This window comes from Harmonia axyridis, chromosome 1 (assembly GCF_914767665.1).
Source record: "Harmonia axyridis chromosome 1, icHarAxyr1.1, whole genome shotgun sequence".
Classification (NCBI taxonomy): Eukaryota; Metazoa; Arthropoda; class Insecta; order Coleoptera; family Coccinellidae; genus Harmonia; species Harmonia axyridis.
This window is the reverse complement of record NC_059501.1, coordinates 50,696,558-50,717,198: the sequence shown is the minus strand read 5'-3', so window position 1 is coordinate 50,717,198 and position 20,641 is coordinate 50,696,558. Positions and strand designations below refer to the sequence as shown.

At 32.4% G+C, this 20,641-nt stretch overlaps 1 protein-coding gene across 3 annotated transcripts in view; it reads left to right on the top strand.

Moving 5' to 3' along the window:
- LOC123676589 (myb-related protein B) overlaps positions 1–15,923 on the top strand; it is a 79,928-nt gene extending 64,005 nt beyond the window's left edge. For 2 of the 3 annotated variants that reach the window (XM_045612619.1, XM_045612599.1), the window contains 2 exons: positions 4,749–4,865; positions 14,993–15,923. In XM_045612619.1, coding sequence (XP_045468575.1) covers positions 4,749–4,865; positions 14,993–15,112 — 237 coding nt within the window. In that variant the 3' untranslated portion in view covers positions 15,113–15,923. Of the gene's footprint in view, positions 1–2,193; positions 3,953–4,748; positions 4,866–14,992 lie in introns of those variants that run through there. The other variant, XM_045612609.1, reaches the window with a different exon arrangement.
- Positions 15,924–20,641: the final 4,718 nt, after the last annotated feature.

Sequence of the window (20,641 nt, the reverse complement as noted above, 5' to 3'; positions counted from 1 at the left end):
TATTTTGTTTGTGAGTGTTAATTTTACCCAATCCAAGGTTTCTCCAGATTACCTTTTTATATTTGGTTTTACACACGAACATTTTCAACAGTATAATAGAATCCATATATAGCAATGGCCCAATAATTATTTTCAAATTAATAGAAAAAGTACTTGAACACAATGGGCGTTTAAGGCATACCTATTCTAGAAGAAATATTTTGGATTATTGGATCTTCAAAAGTTTGGTAATTTCAATTTGACATCCTTATATCTTCTATAGGACCTTAAAAGTTCAAAGTTTGTGGGCCAGAGCTTACCATCTCAAGCTGCATCCACATTATGACGAATTTAAAGGTAATTATGTCAATTGACACAGTTAAATTGTTGAATGAAGAACTTCCCCAATGTTGGGGTTGAATTCAATATTGAAAGATGGCTATTTCTTCCCTCAGAGCAATTGAAATGTATTGTCAATTGAATATCATCTGGAAATACAGTAAACATCTTGATGAATCGTGCTGAAAGAGAAAGACGTGTCTAACGGCATCCCAAGGTCCGCTCTGATCACGAAGATATTAAATTCTAATGAAATTCGAATATTTTATAGTAGACATCTCAAAACATAAAATTATTAAATATAATAATATTAAAATATTACAATGAAAATTTCGTGACGAGGTTCGATATTCAAAAATTCATAACTCTAAAACTATACAAGCATGGAATTTGGTTCAAAAATTGGTTGCTATACCTACTGCATTGGAATTTAAAACTCAATCCATGAATTAAAGAATCAAAAAATTCATGGTATCAAATAAAAAATAATAATTTGTCGTAAACTATTTCACATATAAGCATTAACTCGAGAATATAGGGTGACAGTGAAGTCCTAACTGATGTTTGATTTATTAATTTTTGAATGTTTTTTTGTAATTCGATATTTTGGTTTTAAAAAAAGGTGTTTTCATTTCAAATTAATCATTGAGCAAAAAACAATCTTTCATTCGGTCGATTCTGGAAACTGATTAATCAAACAGATTACGTACAGGGTGATTCAAATTCGATGTCTGATGATGGAATCTATGGAACTACAGCAATTAGAGGAAAATGGATGGCACATTTTTAATCTCTTTTTTTCGAGAAACTTGAAACCACATGTCGATATTTATTTTCATTTTCGAGGCATGAACGTTATTTTCATATTTCGAAAATGAAAGGAGATATAGACATGCCTCAAAAATGTACCATACATTTTTCTCTAACTGCTGTAGGATATTCTAATATTAGACATCGAATATAAAATCCTGTACGATTACATCCAGTTTGATCGAATGCTATTCATTTCAGGTGGTTTGAAATCGATGAAAATTTACTGAAAATTCAATTCTTGATCACAATTTTTCCACATTGGGAAGGCGTGTCGTTCACTCGGTTTAAATGACACGTCGCGCAATCTTCATAATTTGAACTCATCTATACTGTATTTCGTGAGGAATTGAACGGAACAAAAGGGCGTTCTCATCGGACGAGTTTTACGAAACCAGTCGTCATTATGTGGATTCAGCTTTAGAGAATATAGTTCAATATTTTTCCAATAGAGAAATGGTGAGATGATACTTTCAAGTTAGACAAACTCATTCCTGAGTGTAGGTAAGAATCCAGAAAAGAACAAAATTATAAGCATATTTGCCAAATTCCTTCAATTTGAAATGAGATAAAAATTAAAAGCTGAATCTGAAGAATATGATTGAATTAAATCTATATACTAGAATACGGACCAATATAATCTAAGCCTTTACTTCTCTTAGTCATTACCATGAGACTAATCAACATTTTCTGCCTGGCGAGTCCAATAACTATAGAACCATAATGAGTTGCCATATTTATGTTTCAAAAGTTTTAATTATTACTTCAATTTCATTGACTTTATCAAAGCATTTTATAGAGTTCTACTATTTGTGTAGAGTTTTCAATATTTGAGCTTTGATTTGTTTTTGTTTTAAGTGGTGATATAAATTCTACTTCAAGTGGTTTAACGCTCTAGTTTCATTTAGCAAAAGTTCAAACAGCGATTCTTCAAAAATATTGAAATAACCAGGAAAACCCCTGGTTTGAGGATTTATTTTTGTTAAGAAAATAAGATTATATTATTTGACAAAATTGGGTAGTTATGATATACAATTTTTTATTCAGTTTTTTATTAACTTTCAGAACAATTACTTCTGTGAGCAGTCTTCATATATAAATTCCACACATTTGCAAAATTCCTTGGGGGTAACAGAATTAATCAATCCATACCACAATCAGAATATACAGGTAGAATTACCTACTGAAATATGGTATAACAACTATGGGCACCTCTAAATTATTCCTTTCTTTACAAAATTCCTTTCCATATTCTCCACCCATCCAAAGCTTGCTTGTATTACTTTTATTTTACACCATTCTGGTCTGCATGTCATTATTTATTGCATTAGTCATGTTAGTGATTTCAGTGAAGTTTCTTCTTATAGTATTTTTTGCTGTTAATCAATTTTGACCATCCAGTTCGGGTATTCATTATGTTCGCGAACCGACTAAAATGCAATGTTGAAGCGTCAAAACTTAACCACATCTTATACGCTTCTTATACACCTGGAGCACCGTTCGTGAGCATAGTGGATACCGCTTAAATAGTTTTACGTAGGTAGCATAAGTATAAAATTCTTGGTAAATATTGGTGTCATATATAATGAACTTCTTTAATTCATCAAATAGATTATTGACAATGATCTGGTTGCTTTGAAATTTTAGACGAATTGAATGATTGTATTCATAATTGTTTTTGTTGATTTACCCTTAAATTTGTTAATTCTGTTGTTATTTTCTAGATGATGTTTAGTTATAGCTAGTCTGAAGTTTGTAATATAATTTGTTGTAGATAAATCACTGTTTTTATGTAGTTTTGCCATTGCACTTAAATAATTTATTATTCGTTTTCCTAGATATAACTTCTACCAAACATGCAGATGTGATGAATTTTGGTGCTCTTTTTTATCTTATTTCCCTAAGAGTGGATGAGGAAATGGAAAAAATATTAGGAATTTTGAATTCTTAATATCTCCAGTTCATCTCTATTTGGAACTCATTGATACATTTTTCACATGAATAGTAGTTGATCTTTATTTCGACGTAACAGTAAAATTAAATTAGAGTGATACTGATGAACGAATACGTTTTTGAATGAATTTTTGTTATTTTTTAACAAGTTTCACAAAATTATTTTCTTATTGAAAAAAGCCATTAAAACATAAAAAACCTTACATTAATTGTTTATTGTTTTTGGACATATTCTTAGGCTTCTGCTGAACCTCATAAAAGCTCTTAGATTGTTTAAGTTCAATCAGTTTTGTTTTGTGGGCCATTTCACCATTTAAAATCTAATGAAGAATAACTTCATGTAACACAAGCTTTGCTTTTCTCTATAGTGCTGATTACTAATATCTTCTCACTATGATTCTTGGAACCAAAAGAAAAAAGCATTGTCTTACCTCTATTTGCAAATGGATTTTTTTGTTTACATAGGCATTCAAACTACGTAAACTAAAGATATATTTTGTAATTTTTTTTAATTTACATTTATCTGCGGACCTCTTGGGAGTACGTGAAATGAAAATAAAATTTAAAATATTTTTCTTTTTGTTAGGTGTTATAATTAGATAATAATAAAAGTTGCCCATATGACATTGTCTGAAATCCTTCAGTATCCAAATATTTTAACAATTTTAATCAATCTACAGAATCTAAGGATAAGAATACATTTCAAAATTAGTATGTAACTCGTGCTGATTTGAAAAAAAAATAACCACTTAATTTTTAATGCACTTCCCTTGGAATTGAAAAGAATTGAAAATATACGTGATTTCAATAGGTCAGTTGAAAATTTTTTATTGTCTAAGTGTTTCTATTCTGTTCAGGAATACTTCTCAGATGCTACTTGATTGTATAATCATTTTGGACATATCCTATACCTTTTGTATATTTTTTTTTGTATTCATACATGTAAATACATATGTGGTTTTAAAGGAATAATATATATTATTATTAATACAAAGAATTTTTTCCTTCAGAATGATTACAATCATAATAATGAATATGAATTTTGAAAAGATAAATTATCGCCTAAAGATTTCAACATTGTTGAAGAACGCACTAATATTTAATAGGGTACTTTTTTCACATTATCATACAATCACAATAATCTAAGCTTTTCGAGGGTTTCACAGAGGTCTAGGAGAGTGGGGATAGAAAGAAAACATGGAACAATTAAATTCAAATTTTCACAGATTTCAGATACTTAATTACTCCATTTCAATTTGAGATCTATGTGGGAGGAATTCTTGTTCTGCTTCTGATAAATATTCAAAAGTTGTAATATAATTATATAAATAATATTTAAGAAATTTTATTTATTGCTTGATTGAATAAATTATTGGGTTTGATTTGTTAGAAGAGGAGCAAATATCCCTGTCACAAATTTCTCAAACTGAAATTGTATAATAAAGGATATGAAATGGCGATGGAAATATGAATTTATTTATTTCTGATTGATCTTCACTTACATATTGTATAGTTAATTTCTTAGAAATTATTCGTTATTTCCTTCCCCCAATCGTTCTTAGTATCATCTGCTCGTATGGTTTTATCCAACAATTTAGTTTAGATTAGTAAAACTTTAATGCATATGTTTGTTAGTAAATCGTAGCTTTCACAACCTTTTCCTACAGTGTCCTGCTCCGGTCAGCTCCCAATCCCAACTGCTTGAACGAGTACAAGTGGCCCATAAAAGTGCAGCTGCTAAACGCATCACCTTCGAAGATGATGTAAAACCCAATGTTCATAAGGTAAGGTTTGTTTGTTCTAACTATAACCATAGTATAAGGAATCCTTACGTTATACTATGCTATACCTATATTAATTTCAATCCATTCAGTTCCTTCTTTGTAATTTCATTTCATTTCTATTCATTATTTCAGATATTGTATTTATTCTTTCTCTTAGAGGAAGTAATGCGAATGAAATAATTTTGAAAATCAAATGTATGCACGTCACAAGAAAAATTCATGGTTTTCAATTAAATGTTTTTTTTGTCATTCCTTGAACCATCCGAGAGGTGATAAACATAGATACAGGAAATAGATCTACGTCTTTTTACGTCCACATTAATGAAAAATTTGTAATAACTCAACAAATGTGGGAATGAATAACTAGAAACACTAAAAACTCACGAAAGATCCGACAGAAAATAGCGGGTAAGAATCACAGCCATCTAAAGTACAAGTTTGGAACATAAGAAATTTCTCAACGTTGCTGATAGTGCGACTTCTTACAATTAATCTTACAAGTGTGATATAGTTTAAAGTGAGGTCCAATATAGTTTTTGGTTGATTGTCTTCGGTAATTTGGGAGAGTGCATTTGAGATCATCCCAATGATTTCATCGAAATATCCAAAATCAAAATAAAACGCTATTACAAATAATTGTCCGAATATGCCCAAGTATCTTTCGAAATCAACTTCAAAATCGAGGAACAATCCTCAGCTTAAAGAAATGAGTTCATTTTCAGACATAATTATGGAACATAATTAGTGTTCTTACTTGGGTTAACTTATTTATTTGAATAAGTTGATCCTTGTTATTCACTATTTTATTGCAGGAAGGTTGAAATAATATCACGACGTTGTAGGTTGGAAGTTTAATTTGAAACTGAATTAACATTCTATCGATACACCACATGTGCAGTCGGATTAGTTTGACATAAAAAAACATAATTAACACCTAACAATTAGAATGAAAGAAATAATGAATATATCGGCATTTTACAATATACAACAAAACAGTTTTTTGATTGCCACCGAATTTGTAAATTTCATATTTCTTCATGTGTTCGATTTTGGAATATATTTTAAATGAATAATCGATTTTATTTGAACTGACTCGTCTCTTTCTCGTAGCATTGAATTGGTCTTTTGTTATTCAAAATTCCCAGAAACTTCAAGATGTTGTCCGAATGCGGAGTTCATCTTGAATTTAGTTCTGAAAAATTATGCGAAAATTATCAAGCGAATGGAGATAAAAAGTAATCATTTGAAAGATAGCAAAGTCCTACCCTTAGTACAGCACAGAAAATTATGAGTTTTTAGATATTTTCATTATATTACCTATTTCGGAAATTTTTGTTGGTACCTACACTGGATCAAGTGTTTTTCATAAAAAAATGGATTTTAGTAAAATTCAGTTTTCAAAATTTTTGTAGAACAAAAATAATTTCAAAAAATTTCACATATTTCTCAAATATTTGTAAATTAATTTCATAAGAAAAATCAGGCGCAAGAAAGTATGAGGTGTAGTAAAAAAATCCATTATTTTTGCTTGAAGGCGTCAATTACAATAGTTAGAATGGTCCAGTTTAGGTCAAATATGCGCTGTTTCGTTCGATAACTACAATTCCAAGTTAACAGTTGTGACTTAGGGGAATAGCTCTTCGTATAGATAATTCCCTGCCAATCTCACTAAACACACAGCAAAACCTTCCTGGCCGTTTCTGATGGCTCACCGCGTTTCGAACACGACCGTTTTCGCTTGACGTTGTCGTAACTTATCTACTCTTCATCACCAGTTACCAATCGTTTCAAAACTAGGGCGATTTTGTTGCGATTCTGCTTCGGAAATTTGGTCCATGCTGTTTTTTGCGTCAACTCGTGTGGTACCCATACATCTAGCATCTTCTTGAGATCAGTCTTTTGCAAATAGTGTTCCAAACGGTTTATTGTACACTTTTAAGCTCTTGAGCAATCGAAACGGGACTCGACAATTTCCATGATTTTATCGATATTTTCGACAATTGGCCTTTTAGTGCGAGGTGCATCTTCAAAATCGAAACTACCGGAACAGTCCTATGTCTATGAGCGGATTGATGAGACAACGATAAACGGAAAATACCACACATTCCATAGTAGAAATGCCAGCAATCTAATGGAATCCCAAATAAGTATCAACCACGAGGCTTTATTGATTTACAACTGCACTTACCTATTCAGGGTAAAAGCCCATCCAAAATTTCCTAGGATGTCATAATACTAGTTTATACCTGAGTATCTCAAATACCGAGATTATTACCTAATTTTGACTAAGATTATTGGACTACTGTTAGTTCCAGTTGTTGAGATGATCATTGGGTTAGTTCTCGTTGAAATCATGTCCCACTGATTATTTCCTATATTTTGAAATTTTTCAACCTCGTTTTGACTCATGTTGTTATTTAGTATTGCTACGTCGATGAGTACCTGATGTTTATCGACTAATAATATATCTGGTCTGATATGAGGAAACTGTTTTATCAGTTAGAACCCTACAATCCCAGTACAGTTTCAAGTCTTTACTCTCCTTGATGGTTTCCGCTTTGTATTTGTGGTATGGCCCTTCTTCACACTGTTTATTCAATACTATTACAAATTCTTGCTGAAGTATGTTTCCAATTTCATCGTGTCTTTGTTTATATTTGTTAAAAAGAAATATTCTGAATTTAGGAGTATTTTTTGAACCCTGTTACTTTAGTGTATGAATTGAATACAGGTATGAATCGCGTACAGGCTTTGAAGCCTCTGCGATTAATGTTTATGATAAAATAAAGTACATTATTATTATTATTATTATAATAGTTGCTATTTATCATTGATTGATATAAAAAAGAAACGTCAGTTCAATATATCAAAAAAAATTTTCTCTCCCGTTGAATTTAATTCTTCAATCCATTGCCCCTCAAATTTCTAACAATATTCATCATTTGCAAACATTTGATATCCATCCGAAATCTGGTGGATTGCATAATTCGATGGACATCCATCCTTTATGATATTCTTGCAGTAGTTTCTTGTTTGAATCACTTGATAACAATTCCACCTTATGTGAACTGATCGATGCTGCAATGCCAACATGATTCTGGTTCAACTCGTTGAAATATCTTCCATGTAGGAGCTTCTTCCCCCACCTGTCCATTTTTTTGGTATGGTCTGGTGGTTGTATGAAACATACTGATTTTGCAGTTGTTAAGATGTTGATTCATCTGGTTTGAACTATGTTTGATATATGAAGTATAACAGACGAATTGAAAAGTCCCTGGTCTACTGTAGTAAAACACATTTTTTTGGTAAAATTCGGTTTTATTATTCAATTTTTCGATACCATTTTTGTATTACGATTTCTCTTTCGCTTCAAAAAAGGCCTCAGTTTCGGCGATTACTTTGTCATTGCTGTTAAATTTCTTTCTAGCGAGCATTCTTTTGAGGTCTAAAAACAGAAAAAAGTCGCTAGGGGCCAGATCTGGCGAATAAGGTGGATTTAGAAGCAATTCGAAGCCCACTTCCTGCGATTTTGCCATTGTTTCCATTGATTTGTGACACGGCGCATTTTCTTGAAGAAACAGCACCTTAAATGAGGCCGTTTTTTAACAAATTCCTCTTTCAAACGATCCAATAACGCTATATAATAATCGCTGTTGATGGTCTGACCCTTTTGGAGGTAATCGTGTGCAGTCCACTCAGCTGATTGTCGATAGGACTCCGTAGTGAAATGATGGAGCCATGTTTCATCCATTGTCACATATCGACGAAAAATTCAGGTTTATTGCACTCAAACAGTTTCAAACACTGCTCAGAATCATTAACACGTTGTTTCTTTTGATCGATTGTGAGCTCGCGCGACACCCCTTTTGCACACAGCTTTCTCATGTACAAATATTCGTGAATGATATGATGTACACGTTCAGATGATATCTTCACAATGTCTGATATCTCGATCAACTTAACTTTACGGTTATTTTGTGAACTTTTTTGATTTTTTCCGTCGGTGACTGCCTCTTTTGGGCGTCCACTGCGTTCGCCGTCTTCGGTGCTCATTTCACCACGTTCAAACTCAGCATACCAATCAATGATGGTTGATTTTCCAGGTGAAGACCCCGGAAACTCTTTATCAAGCCAAGATTTTGCTTCAACTGTATTTTTTCACTTCAAAAAACAAAAGAAGTTGTGAATTCCATCTGTGGCTTGGAAAATACCGATTGTGCGAAATTTTTAGTATTTCATGTAATTCTTCGAACGGAACTGCCTGATGGGTCATGTGTTCTATTGTCTCACACGATTTCTCTTCCCTTTCCTTGGGAGTTATAAGCTCGGTTATAAGGGGTCGATATAGCCAGCTGATTTGTCCGAAAACTCTCAATAACTTCGGCGCAAGGATAACTTCCTGATTTTGCTTACGTATACGTCATTTAACATTCGTTAAAATTTCTTTTCCGAGTTTTCAATTATTTTTTCATTTATAGCTTTTGTTTTCTCTCAGAGTGCATACTAAGTTTCCTAAGTCTAAAATTTCTTGAGCTTTTGCGTTTTTGGATTATAATTCGTATGTTGTGGGTGGCAATCCATTATTATATTCACAATTTTCGGTGCTTTCTAGAGGGCGAATATTTTGCAAATTGTGTGAGCCTCACGCTGATTTCTCACCTTCATAGTCGTGTTATTCTTCTCCTAGAATGTTGAATTCGTGAAGTCGTAGCGTTTGTTTTTCATTAGTTATAAAATTCATACTGTGAATATATACAAGACAGGCTGCATTTTTCGATTAGTAAAACATTAGTCGCAGGCCAAAACTAGTTGTTAATGAAATTTTTTTAGCTTCAATCTACTATATTTGGTGAATTATAATTATACAAAGGATATTATATTTGCTCATTCAATACCAGTTTTTTAAATAGCTTGAAACTGTCCATATAATGTTCAATCCATTATAATAATATAATATAATAATAATCTTTATTTTTCTGACCTTAAATCAGTACCGATGTACTGGTACCAAGGCTTCAACTCATATAGCCAAATCTAAATTAACAAATCACTTCTATCGAAAAAAAAACAAATAATTACAAACATTGAGGTTAATTAAGTTATAGGTATCCTCTTAGATTACGGCACATCTTCTTTGGATTGTTTGAGTCAGTCACAGTCACAGGAACAGAGTTAAAAGTCATTATGCTCCTATAGATGGGCGTATTTTGTGATTTCACAGTTCTTCTGTAATTGGTTCTAAGTTGATTCTGTGTTCTAATGGGGTAGGCGTGACATTAACAACTTGCAATTTAGTTTGTGTTTTTAGGTAATTTTTTTTGATGTTATATATTAGTTTGACTTGTTCATAAGCTCTCATTTTTTCAATGTTAAATATTGATGTATTAGTGTATAGGCTGTCTGTCGATGTAAAATAATCTAATGCGTACACTGCCTTGACTGCTCTGTTTTGATACCGTTGTATCTGTTCCATTAGGTATTTTGGTGCGTTTCCCCAACAAACTATCATGTATCTAAGTTGTGACGCTATAAAACTTTCACCCTTCTGGCACGATCAGTTAGGAAGTTGGCGCATCTCCTTACAGCACCTATCATTGCAGCAAGTTTGTTTTTTAGTTTTTCTATATGAAACCGCCAAGACAGCTTATCGTCAATCAGCAAACCCAAATATCTGTACTCTTCAATCTTTTTTACAGCAGTATCATTAATTTTTATTTCTATATCACATCTTTTCCTATTTTTTTGTTTAATAATGATATAGACAGTTTTATCTATCTTCTTCTTCACTTCAGGTGCCATCTCCTCTCAGAAGGTTGGCTATCAAAATGGCTTCCTTCATCTTTGACACTGCAGCCCTAAACAACTCAACAGAACTGCACTTGTACCATTGTCTCAAGTTGTTTAACCAGGAGATTCGCCTTCTTCCAATGTTCCTTCTTCCCTGTATCACTATCTGCAATAAGGTATATTTCTCCCCTCTCAGCACATGACCCAGATACTGCAACTTTCCAATCTTCACCTCGTTCAGTATTTCTCTCTCTTTACCAATTCTTTTGAGCACTTTTTTATTTGATACTTTGTCTATCCACCTTATTTTGAGTATTCTCCTGTATGTCCACATTTCGAAGGCCTCCAGGCGGATTACTAATATCCTGTTTTATTGTCCAGGCTTCCATTCCATAGAGGAGCACAGGGAATACATAACATTTTAACAACCTGATCTTGAGCTGTAAACTGAGATTATTTCTACAAAATACCTTTCTCATATTATTGAACACATTTCGGGCTTGGCCAATTCGTACTCGAATTTCCTCCGTACACTCATTACTCTCATTGACAATGGTTCCCAGGTACTTATACTTCCTCACCTTTTCTACTGGCTGTCCTTTAATCCATAATCTCTCAGGTCGTTGTTGTGCTTTTGTTATGGTCATAAATTTTGTTTTCTTCACATTCAATGTGAGGCCACACTTCTCGCTATTGTCTACCACGCGATCTAATATTATTTGTAGGTCTGTTTTATCTATATTCAACGTTAATCTATTATAACACAGCCAGTCATGGTACAATTTCAAATCCTGATTCATCACATTCTCCAATTCCCCCATGTTATCGGCTGAGAGAACAAAAGCAGTGTCATCAGCAAATTTATAATATCTTGATCCTATTTTTAAAAATTTTAAACTATGGGCATATAAGAGGTACTCAATTGGACCCAGGACGGAGCCCTGTGCTACCCCAGTAGTCATTACAAGTCTTTCACTTTCATAGTCATCCATACACACATAGGAAACCCTATTTTCTGAGTATGACTTTAGTAGGTCATAACAAACACCACTGAAACCCATTTTTTGGAGCTTATCTAATAAAATACCTATGTTCACAGTGTCAAATGCTTTCTTCAGTTCAATGAAGACCACAATTACATATTTATTCTTGTCTATTTCTTCAGTTATAAAATCCACCATATCAACAACTGCACCAACACAGCTACTATTTTTTTGAAACCCATACTGGTTAATGTCGAATTTGAATGTTTTATTCACAAATTCAATTATTCTATTTTTCAGAATATTTTCTACAATTTTCGCAAATGTCGTTATAACCGATATGGGTCTATAATTATTAGGATCGTCTTCGCGTCCCCTTTTTTTGTATACTGGTATAATTTTAGATATCTTTAATTCTTCCGGAAATATCCTTCCTTCATTATTTTGTTGATGAGGTTAACGAGTACCTGTTCTATGATTGGAAAAAGATTGACAATATCTTTCCTTGTAATACCATCAGCTCCAGTTGCACTATTTCGTAACTCATTGATTATGTTGAAAATTTCAGTACCATTTGTTGGGCTAAGAAATATACTATTCTGTACTACCTCCTCTGGTAAATTTAAACCATCTTTTTTCTTTATTTGTTCTGCCAGTTTTGCTCCTACTGTGGAAAAATGACTGTTTAATTCATTTACAATCTCTGTGGTATTGTCTCTCACATTCCCATCGTGTCCCATCATTCTGTTAACTTTCTTTGTCCTTTCTTTCTCTTTTCTACCAATCAGCGTATTCAGTACATCCCACGTCTTATTCATGTGATTCTTAGCCAAAAATAATTTTCGCTCTATATGACTTTTCTTTAATTTGTTCCGCAGGTTATTTACTCTATTTTTTAATCTTTTAAACTCATTCGTAGTAAAATCATTTGATAGTATTTTCCATCGTTTGTATGCCTTGTCTCTTTGCTTGGTTAGTTCTATAAATTCGTGTGTTATCCATTCATTTCCTTCCCTTATTTTCAAAATTTTATTTCTCGAAGACTCCGCTTTACTTTGAACCACAATATCAGTCAATAAGTTAAAGTCCAGTGTCTGTTCTCTTTCAATTCGACCACTAAACTAGATTGATCATTTTTTCTGTATCTAGTTTCACTTAGTAAACAATTTATTTCTCCTTTTATTCTTTACTTTGTTTACTTTTATTTGCATGACTTTATGATCCATAAAATAATAGTCATAACAGTTAATTTTGCATGTCAGGTTTTTATTTGCAATAACATGATCAATAATCGTTGAACTTTTGTCGTTTATCCTAGTAGGTTCATTCGGGGATATAAGATTTTGAATTTCAAATGCATTAATCTAATATATAAAATTCTTCTGTCACGGGGTGCGTTATCGAACTCCTCCGAAACGGCTCGACCGATTTTCGTGATCCTTAGCGAGGATATTAGTCAGGGATGAGAATCGGACATCTATTTTTCATCCCCCTAAATGTTAAGGGTGGTCCACCCCTTAATTTTTTTTTTTATTTTTCAGACAAAATTTTTTGTTTTTATTTTTTTATGATACATCATACAAAAATACATGCAACCCTAAATTTTCACCCCTCTACGATCAACCCTTATTTTTTATTTGGTAATTAAAAAGTTTTATTTTTTTTGCAAGAATTTTTTTTTATTTTGTCATGACTTATAATGAAAATCTCATATGACTCTCAATTTTTCACCCCTCTACGTGCAACCCTTATTTTTTATTTGTTAATTAAAGCTTTAATTTTTGGCAAAAAATTTTTTTTATTCTATCATGACTTTAAATGAAAAATCTCATATTACTCTCAATTTTCAACCCTCTACGATCAACCCCTATTTTTTTTGTGAATTATAAACTTTAATTTTTTGGCAAAAATTTTTTTTTTATTCTGTCGACTTAAAAAAAAAATCCGATTATACTCTCAATTTTTCATCCCTCTACGATTAACCAGTTTTTTTTATTTGTTAATTATAAACTTCAATTTTTTTGGTAAGAATTATTTTTAATTTGTCATGACAGAATAAAAAATTTCATATCTCTCTCAATTTTCACTCTTATACGATCAACCCCTATTTTTAAATCCCGATTTTTATCGTTTTTAATCTATCCACAGATCCGCAATAAGGTTGCAAGATGGCAATCTATATATATAAAAATGAATCCCTTTTTCCCTTGGCCTCGGCATCACGCGTGAATGGCTGGACCGATGATGTCACTAATTCTTTTTTTGTTGCCATTAGATCACCCTCGTTTTTGATTCTTATAGGCGGTTCCGAATCATTTCTTCTCAGGTAGATCCTCCCGTTCGCACAAAAAGCTCCCTTACATTTGTTGGATGTTTTAAAATCTCTCACTTTCTTGAAAAGTTGTTTGTTGAATGTGGTAAGTTCATCATTGAAAAAGATATTGTTATTTGTACCTTCAAAGCCACATTCATTGACTCGTATACCCTTTTTCTGTTTAACTGCTGTTATTATCTTTATTTTTGAGTTTAAATTTTTTCTTTCAATTAGGATAGGTGCTTTATCATGTTTTCCCATTCTGTAACTATTCACTATATCTTCCTCTAATTCATCCAACTTCAACACTTGAAGTAATTTCTTAGTGATTTTGGGTAGATTTTCCGACGTCTGAGTAGGTATTCCCGTGACAACTATGTTATTCTTCAAATTTTTTTGTTCCATTTCATTCATTTTTATCTCAAGAACTTGAACCTTTGCCTTTAATTTGTTACTCTCGATTTCTAGTTTTCGAACATTTTCCTCAATTTTAGTCTTAAAGTCATCAAATGAGTCCGAGATAAACTGAACGGATTCCTTGATGTTTTGCATTTCCTCTTGAATACTTTTCTTAAATGGTATCAGGATATCGTTCAGTGTCTTCTCCAAGAATGCTTTCATCTTTCTTTCATCCATTTCCTGGTTATTTTGATTATTTTTATCGTATATAACCTCAATTTTCGAATGTGGTTTACAACAGAAGAACTTATTTTGTTTATCAACCACCTTTGCCTGAGCGGCACAACTGGGATGGAAACTAGATCCGCAATTCCGACAATTCACCTGAGATCTCACTTTTTTCCTGCAGTGTTTACACAGATTTTCCTCGTTTTTCTGGAGCTCCTCTGAAACCGTACTTTTTGTTGCCATAACCTCAATACTTCATCGAATATAATAAACAGTAATATCAACATTTGTAATTGGGCAATGGACTGTTATTGGAATCTCATCAATTATTTTAAAGATGCATTTAAACTAATTCACTTCCTTAATCCAATTTTTTATTTACAATATAGTTGATTCGAAAATATTAAATATTTCAGATTGATGAACAATGGCTGGAGATAGCTTGTGGAAGAACCAAAGATCAAATTGAACTTACTGAGAAGGCTCATGAGTTCTTAAATACAAGCAATATAAAACCTAGATCATTAAATTTCTAACATCAAGAGCATCATCGTCAAAAAATTGAACATTTAATTAAATGAAAAAAATGTTCAATGTGTACATACAAGAAGGTTCCACTTCCTGAAGACATTAAGCAATGGAATGTGAAAAAATGTAACTTAAAATTATTTTTTACTTAGGAGAATGGAATGAGTGGATACCATTTCCTCGAACTCTGTATAGTAATTTATATAATATTCCTGTGAAATTTTTATCTTGGTTGCATTATGTTTTATAGTTTTACTTATTTATATTCTGTAAATAACTTTGGATATTTGTGTTTTTTGCAGTATTTTTATAATTTGGTTTGATTAGTCAAATTATGAAATTTTCACACGCAACCTTCTGAATATTGTTTATAGTAATAATCAAGTTTGCACAGATTCACTCTTTTCGGAACAATATTGAAATAGAACCTGGTCAAATAGGCGCTTTAAGATTGTTGATTCATTATTATATTAAAGTGCATCTGTTTCTTCAAACTTGTTTGAGTATATTTTGAAAATTTGGTATCACTCAACTTGATCACTTTTTATTACTATGAATCTTTTTGTAAGTAGCCTTAAGGTACAAATTTGATATGTATTTAGATTCTACCTGTGTATAGTGCTAGTCACTTGTTTTTTATTATTTATAGTAAATTAAGTCATATATTTGTGTTATTTGATCTGTATTAAGTGCAGGTATATTCTAAAATTTTAATGAACGTAATGAGAGAATTAATTTATTAATCTATTTGTCATATTTGTGAATTTGCTTCATGAGCATTTTGTATGAGTTTTGTATGTATAAAATGATAGTTTTAAAGGTTGTCTTTTATTTTCAATAATAATCCTATGGATTTACCATAAAATTGCAGTTTTTCAAGATGAATTTTTAGTATGCATGTTATGATCACCGTTCTTCCCAATCTTCCAAAAAAATCTCTCAGTCCTGCAGAAAAACTTGAAATTTAATAGTATAACTTAGATCAGCCATACTCAACCTTTTTTCACCTCGGGCCGCATAATTGCTACTGTTCATTCTTGCGGGCCGCAGTAATTTAGATACCTAGTTGCAAATCTAGCTTTAGCCCGTGCGGTTTTCATTTATCGCGCATAATCAAAACTTTTTTTTTTTAAATCGGTTACAAAGTAGCCTTAGTCCTTTCGTAAGCTCTTCTAGTTCCTGTCTTTGAACCAAATTTTATCAAAATCGATTCAGTGGTTTATGCGTCAAAGCGTAACAGACAGGCAGATTACGTTTTTCGCATTTGTAATATTAGTAGAGAAGTGCGAAAATAAAAATATACAGGGTGTTAGGGAAACGCTCCCAACAACGAAAACAGGGGATACTATTGACGATTTTAAGAAAATTGGAATAATTTTTGTTATCGCAATTTTTTATTTTGGTAGGTACCATGATTTCTTAACTCTTTTATTAGCATAATTCATGCAATAATGCTAATAAGAGGTTTTAAAAATCATGGTACTGACCAGAAAAAAAAATTACACAATAATATGACAATTTAACTGTATAATCAGCTACAAAAACGCACCCAAGAATCCATAGAAACGAAAACTACAAGAGCAAAAAACGTGAGATAAGGCAATCTCGCTAAGAAGATTAGGTATAGTATGTAGAGGGTGGGCAAATTTCGATGTTTTAGCACTACAACTTTTAAACCAGATGAGATAGACAAAATGATAGTTCATTCTCGGTCTCTTTTTCTGAGATACTAACAAGGGTAGTATTCATTTTTGGCCACCTTCTTTTGTTTTCGAGTTATAAGCGAAAATTGGAAAAATGGCGATATCGAAAAACATTTATATCTCCGCTAATACTGATGATAGAGCTCTGAAATTAAAACATTATACAGGCACTTTTTCACGTAGAATCCAGAGGCGTGCTCGTATTTTCAAAAGGGTTTCCAATTACGAAGCTATGACCCAAAGTTATGTTTTTTCAAATGGGAACACTAGATTTTTGTGTCATTTTCTGAAAGCTTGATTTTTCCTGATTTCAAAAGTAGATGAATTTCCTTCGAAGCGTACAAATGCCAACGCGCGCTTTTATGGAGCGCACGTTGAGCGCTGTTCCAGCGCACATAGGTCAATTTCAACCATCTACGCGGCCAAAATTGGATTTTAAAAACTAACAATAATCATTTAAAGCAAATTATCGTCGATTAGAAAACATTCCAAGTAATCCTAAATCACTCATCATAACCACCCCAGGTACATCCTGAGCGTGCACAGATAGTTGGAACTTGACCATCAACCAGTGCGCTCTTCTTCGAGATCACAGAGTTTGAAACAACAACAAATTTGAACATAAATATTTCTTTACCGGTGTCAGTTTTTGGAGTGAAAGTGATGGATTTCGATAACCCTGGTAATATTGTTCATTTCTAATATAATTTACTTAGCCTCAATGCAAAATTAGTATATTTACGTAGTATATAACAAAGAGTGTTTTCTTAAACAAATTTTGAAGTTACTTTAAGCTTCAAAAGTTAATTTGTTGTAGTCCTCCGTTAAACCCCATTATTATTATTTTTTTATCATGAAGTGCCATCCTTTCCTAAGTAAATGTTACGAAAATTTCCTGCAGAAATTTGCAGATGATAAAAATAGGGCGATTGTTAACGACATAGTTTTTTTCAACAAAAATTTCAATTTTTTTATTATTTCACTAATCATTGTTTTTCGTTATTTAAGGAACTGCCGGAACTTCAGGTGTGAAAACTGTTACCCGGAGTTACCTATATGGAATAATGAAAGACCAAAATTTACCAAATTTTGAAGCAGAACTCGCTTATCTGGAAAATCACTTACTATCGAACTATGGCACTAGTGATGATAATTTAAAAACAAACAACGATTTTCATACATGGAGAAACTATCATTGAAAAAGCTTTGCTACCAATAGGTCAATTGTCGGAGGAGGCTGCAGAAGCGCGTAATAAACATTTCCGTGTATATCGTGAGAATTTCGCTAGAAAGTTTTCTAGAGAACAATGCAACCTTGATGTATATCACAGATTACTATTGACTTCGGATCCATTGATAAGCAGTCTGAGGCCCAAAAAAACCTCAATATCAAAATGTTTTTGCCCTGAAACAATAGAAATGCTATTGCCGGCTGATTCCAACTCGAACCCGATTCAGATTGGGAGGAAGAGATGACTCTTTAATCGAATAAAAATATTAGATATTACTGCACAAAGATAATTATATCTATTTTTTATGTTGTTTTGCGGAAAAATTGTTTCACTCAACGTGAAAATGAAATAAATCCAACATTTGTTTTGGATATCACGGCTTTTCATTTACGGAATCCCAAGACGACTTTTTTTTCTATTCCAATGTTTTTTTATTTACATTTTACGAGATGAACTAATTAAAAAAAAACGATAAATACCGAATATAAATGATAAAAGTGAGAAAATATTTTTGGCCGCGTAGATCGTTAAAATTGACCTATGTGCAGCGCTTGACCGTAGTAAGCGCGCGTTGGCTCGCGCTTTGAGATCCTAGGTTTCTAATGTAACCGTTCAGATGGGCGCGCTTGCACTAGCTGATAGATACCAGAGACGTATTTACGTATATTCCTTCGATCCTTTCGGTCAGAAATATTTCAAAATGGAATTATTCATAGATGAAATTGAGAATTGTCCTGTAATATGCGACATGACAAGTAGTGTATATTCAGATAAAAACTCAAGGGGACGGGCTTGGGAAGAACTCGTCATTATATCCTGTGGATGCTAATGAAGAAAAAAAAATGTATTATGTGACCACATAAAAATGATAATAGCTCTTTAGAAGGAGAACATAAAGATTATTTACCAGAATGTCCAATCAATTGGAAACTCGCATGTGATGTTGGAAAATTTTGCAAATTCCGAGAAAGCTCAAATTCTTATGATATCAGAACATTGAAAAACTGCAGAACAACTAGGGCAGTACAACATTCGGGGTTTTGGATTGGTGGATGCTTTCTGTAGGGATCAAGGTGAGCATGGTGGATGCGCCATATTTTGTAGGGAAAATATGCAATATAAAGTAAGAACAGATATTTCTGAATTTGGTGAAAAATATATATTTGAATGCTCAGCAGTTGAAGTTGTTTCGGGGACAAAGAAATATATTTTCATTTGTATTTATCGTACACCAAATTCTGACATGAATAAATTCATATTTATTTTAAACAGACTGTTCAACAAAATTTTTCATGAAAATTTTTCGTATTTTATTGCGGGAGATTTCAATATTGACATCCTTAAGCACAAAAATAGAGATAGTATGAATTTTCTATCAGTTGTAAGAAGTTTTGGAGGTTCTGTATTGATCAATGAACCAACGAGAATCACTCATCACTCTGAAACCTGTATCGATAACATAATAACCAATATTATTGATTGTCAAAGTAGAACGATTCAGTCTCATATTTCGGATCATTTAGCTTTGGTATCTGATGTGAAAACTCTATCAAATTTTCAGAAGTGTTCTAAGCAAGTTATAATGCGTCAGTTCAAGGAAGAGTCAATTGTCAATTTTCTTCATGATCTAAATAATATCGACTGGAGTTTTTTGAAGGATGTCCCGCAGAATAACATTGACGAGATGTGGGATGGATTCTTTGATTGTTATAAGTCAGCGTTTGACAACCATTTTCCTCTAAAAAAAGTGGATATTAAAGAAAATATAAGGTATTCTATGAGAGATCACCAAGAGCAACTGAATTGAAGAATCTTTTAGACAAAGTTTATTCTGCAGCAATGAAGAATCCTTATATGAACAACCTTTATGAAACCATCAAAGGTGAGTACGATAGAGAACTGAAAAAATCTAGACGGGCTTACTTTGGTGAGAAAATTAATAATTCAAAAAACAAATCGAAAACTGCATGGCAGATCATAAACAATTTGAGGGGAAAAACAAACTCAAATTCGAAAAAGATGATATCAGGTGACCCAAGGCAAGTTGCGAACGCTTTTAATGATTTTTTCCTCAATGCAGCATCTAAATTAACGCAGAATATTCCGCAACTTCAACATTCCAAGAAAATCAAAAGATTTTCTAAGTCCTTCTTTATGTTCGAGATATCATCAGAGGAAATAATGAAAACAATATATAGAATCAGAAATAAAAAAGCTTTTGGATGTGATGGCATTCCACTTAATCTAATCCAAAGATCTGCAAGTATAATTGTTGAACCATTATACTACATCATCAACCGATCTTTTACAGTGGTTATTTTTCCGGATGCTCTAAAAGTTTCTATAATTAAACCTTTATTCAAAAAAGGCAACCAAGAAGAAATAATAAATTATAGACCTATCAATCACTTGTCAACTTTTTCTAAGATCTTCGAAAAATTGTTGGCAGATAGAATGGTAAAGTTTTTCAGTAAATTTGGAATTTTCAACACATCACAACATGGATTCATCAAGAACAGAAGTACGGAGACAGCTATGTTTGAGCTTGTGGAGAGCATTGTGGGGGGTTTTGAGAGAGGTGAAACAACATGTGGGCTTTTTC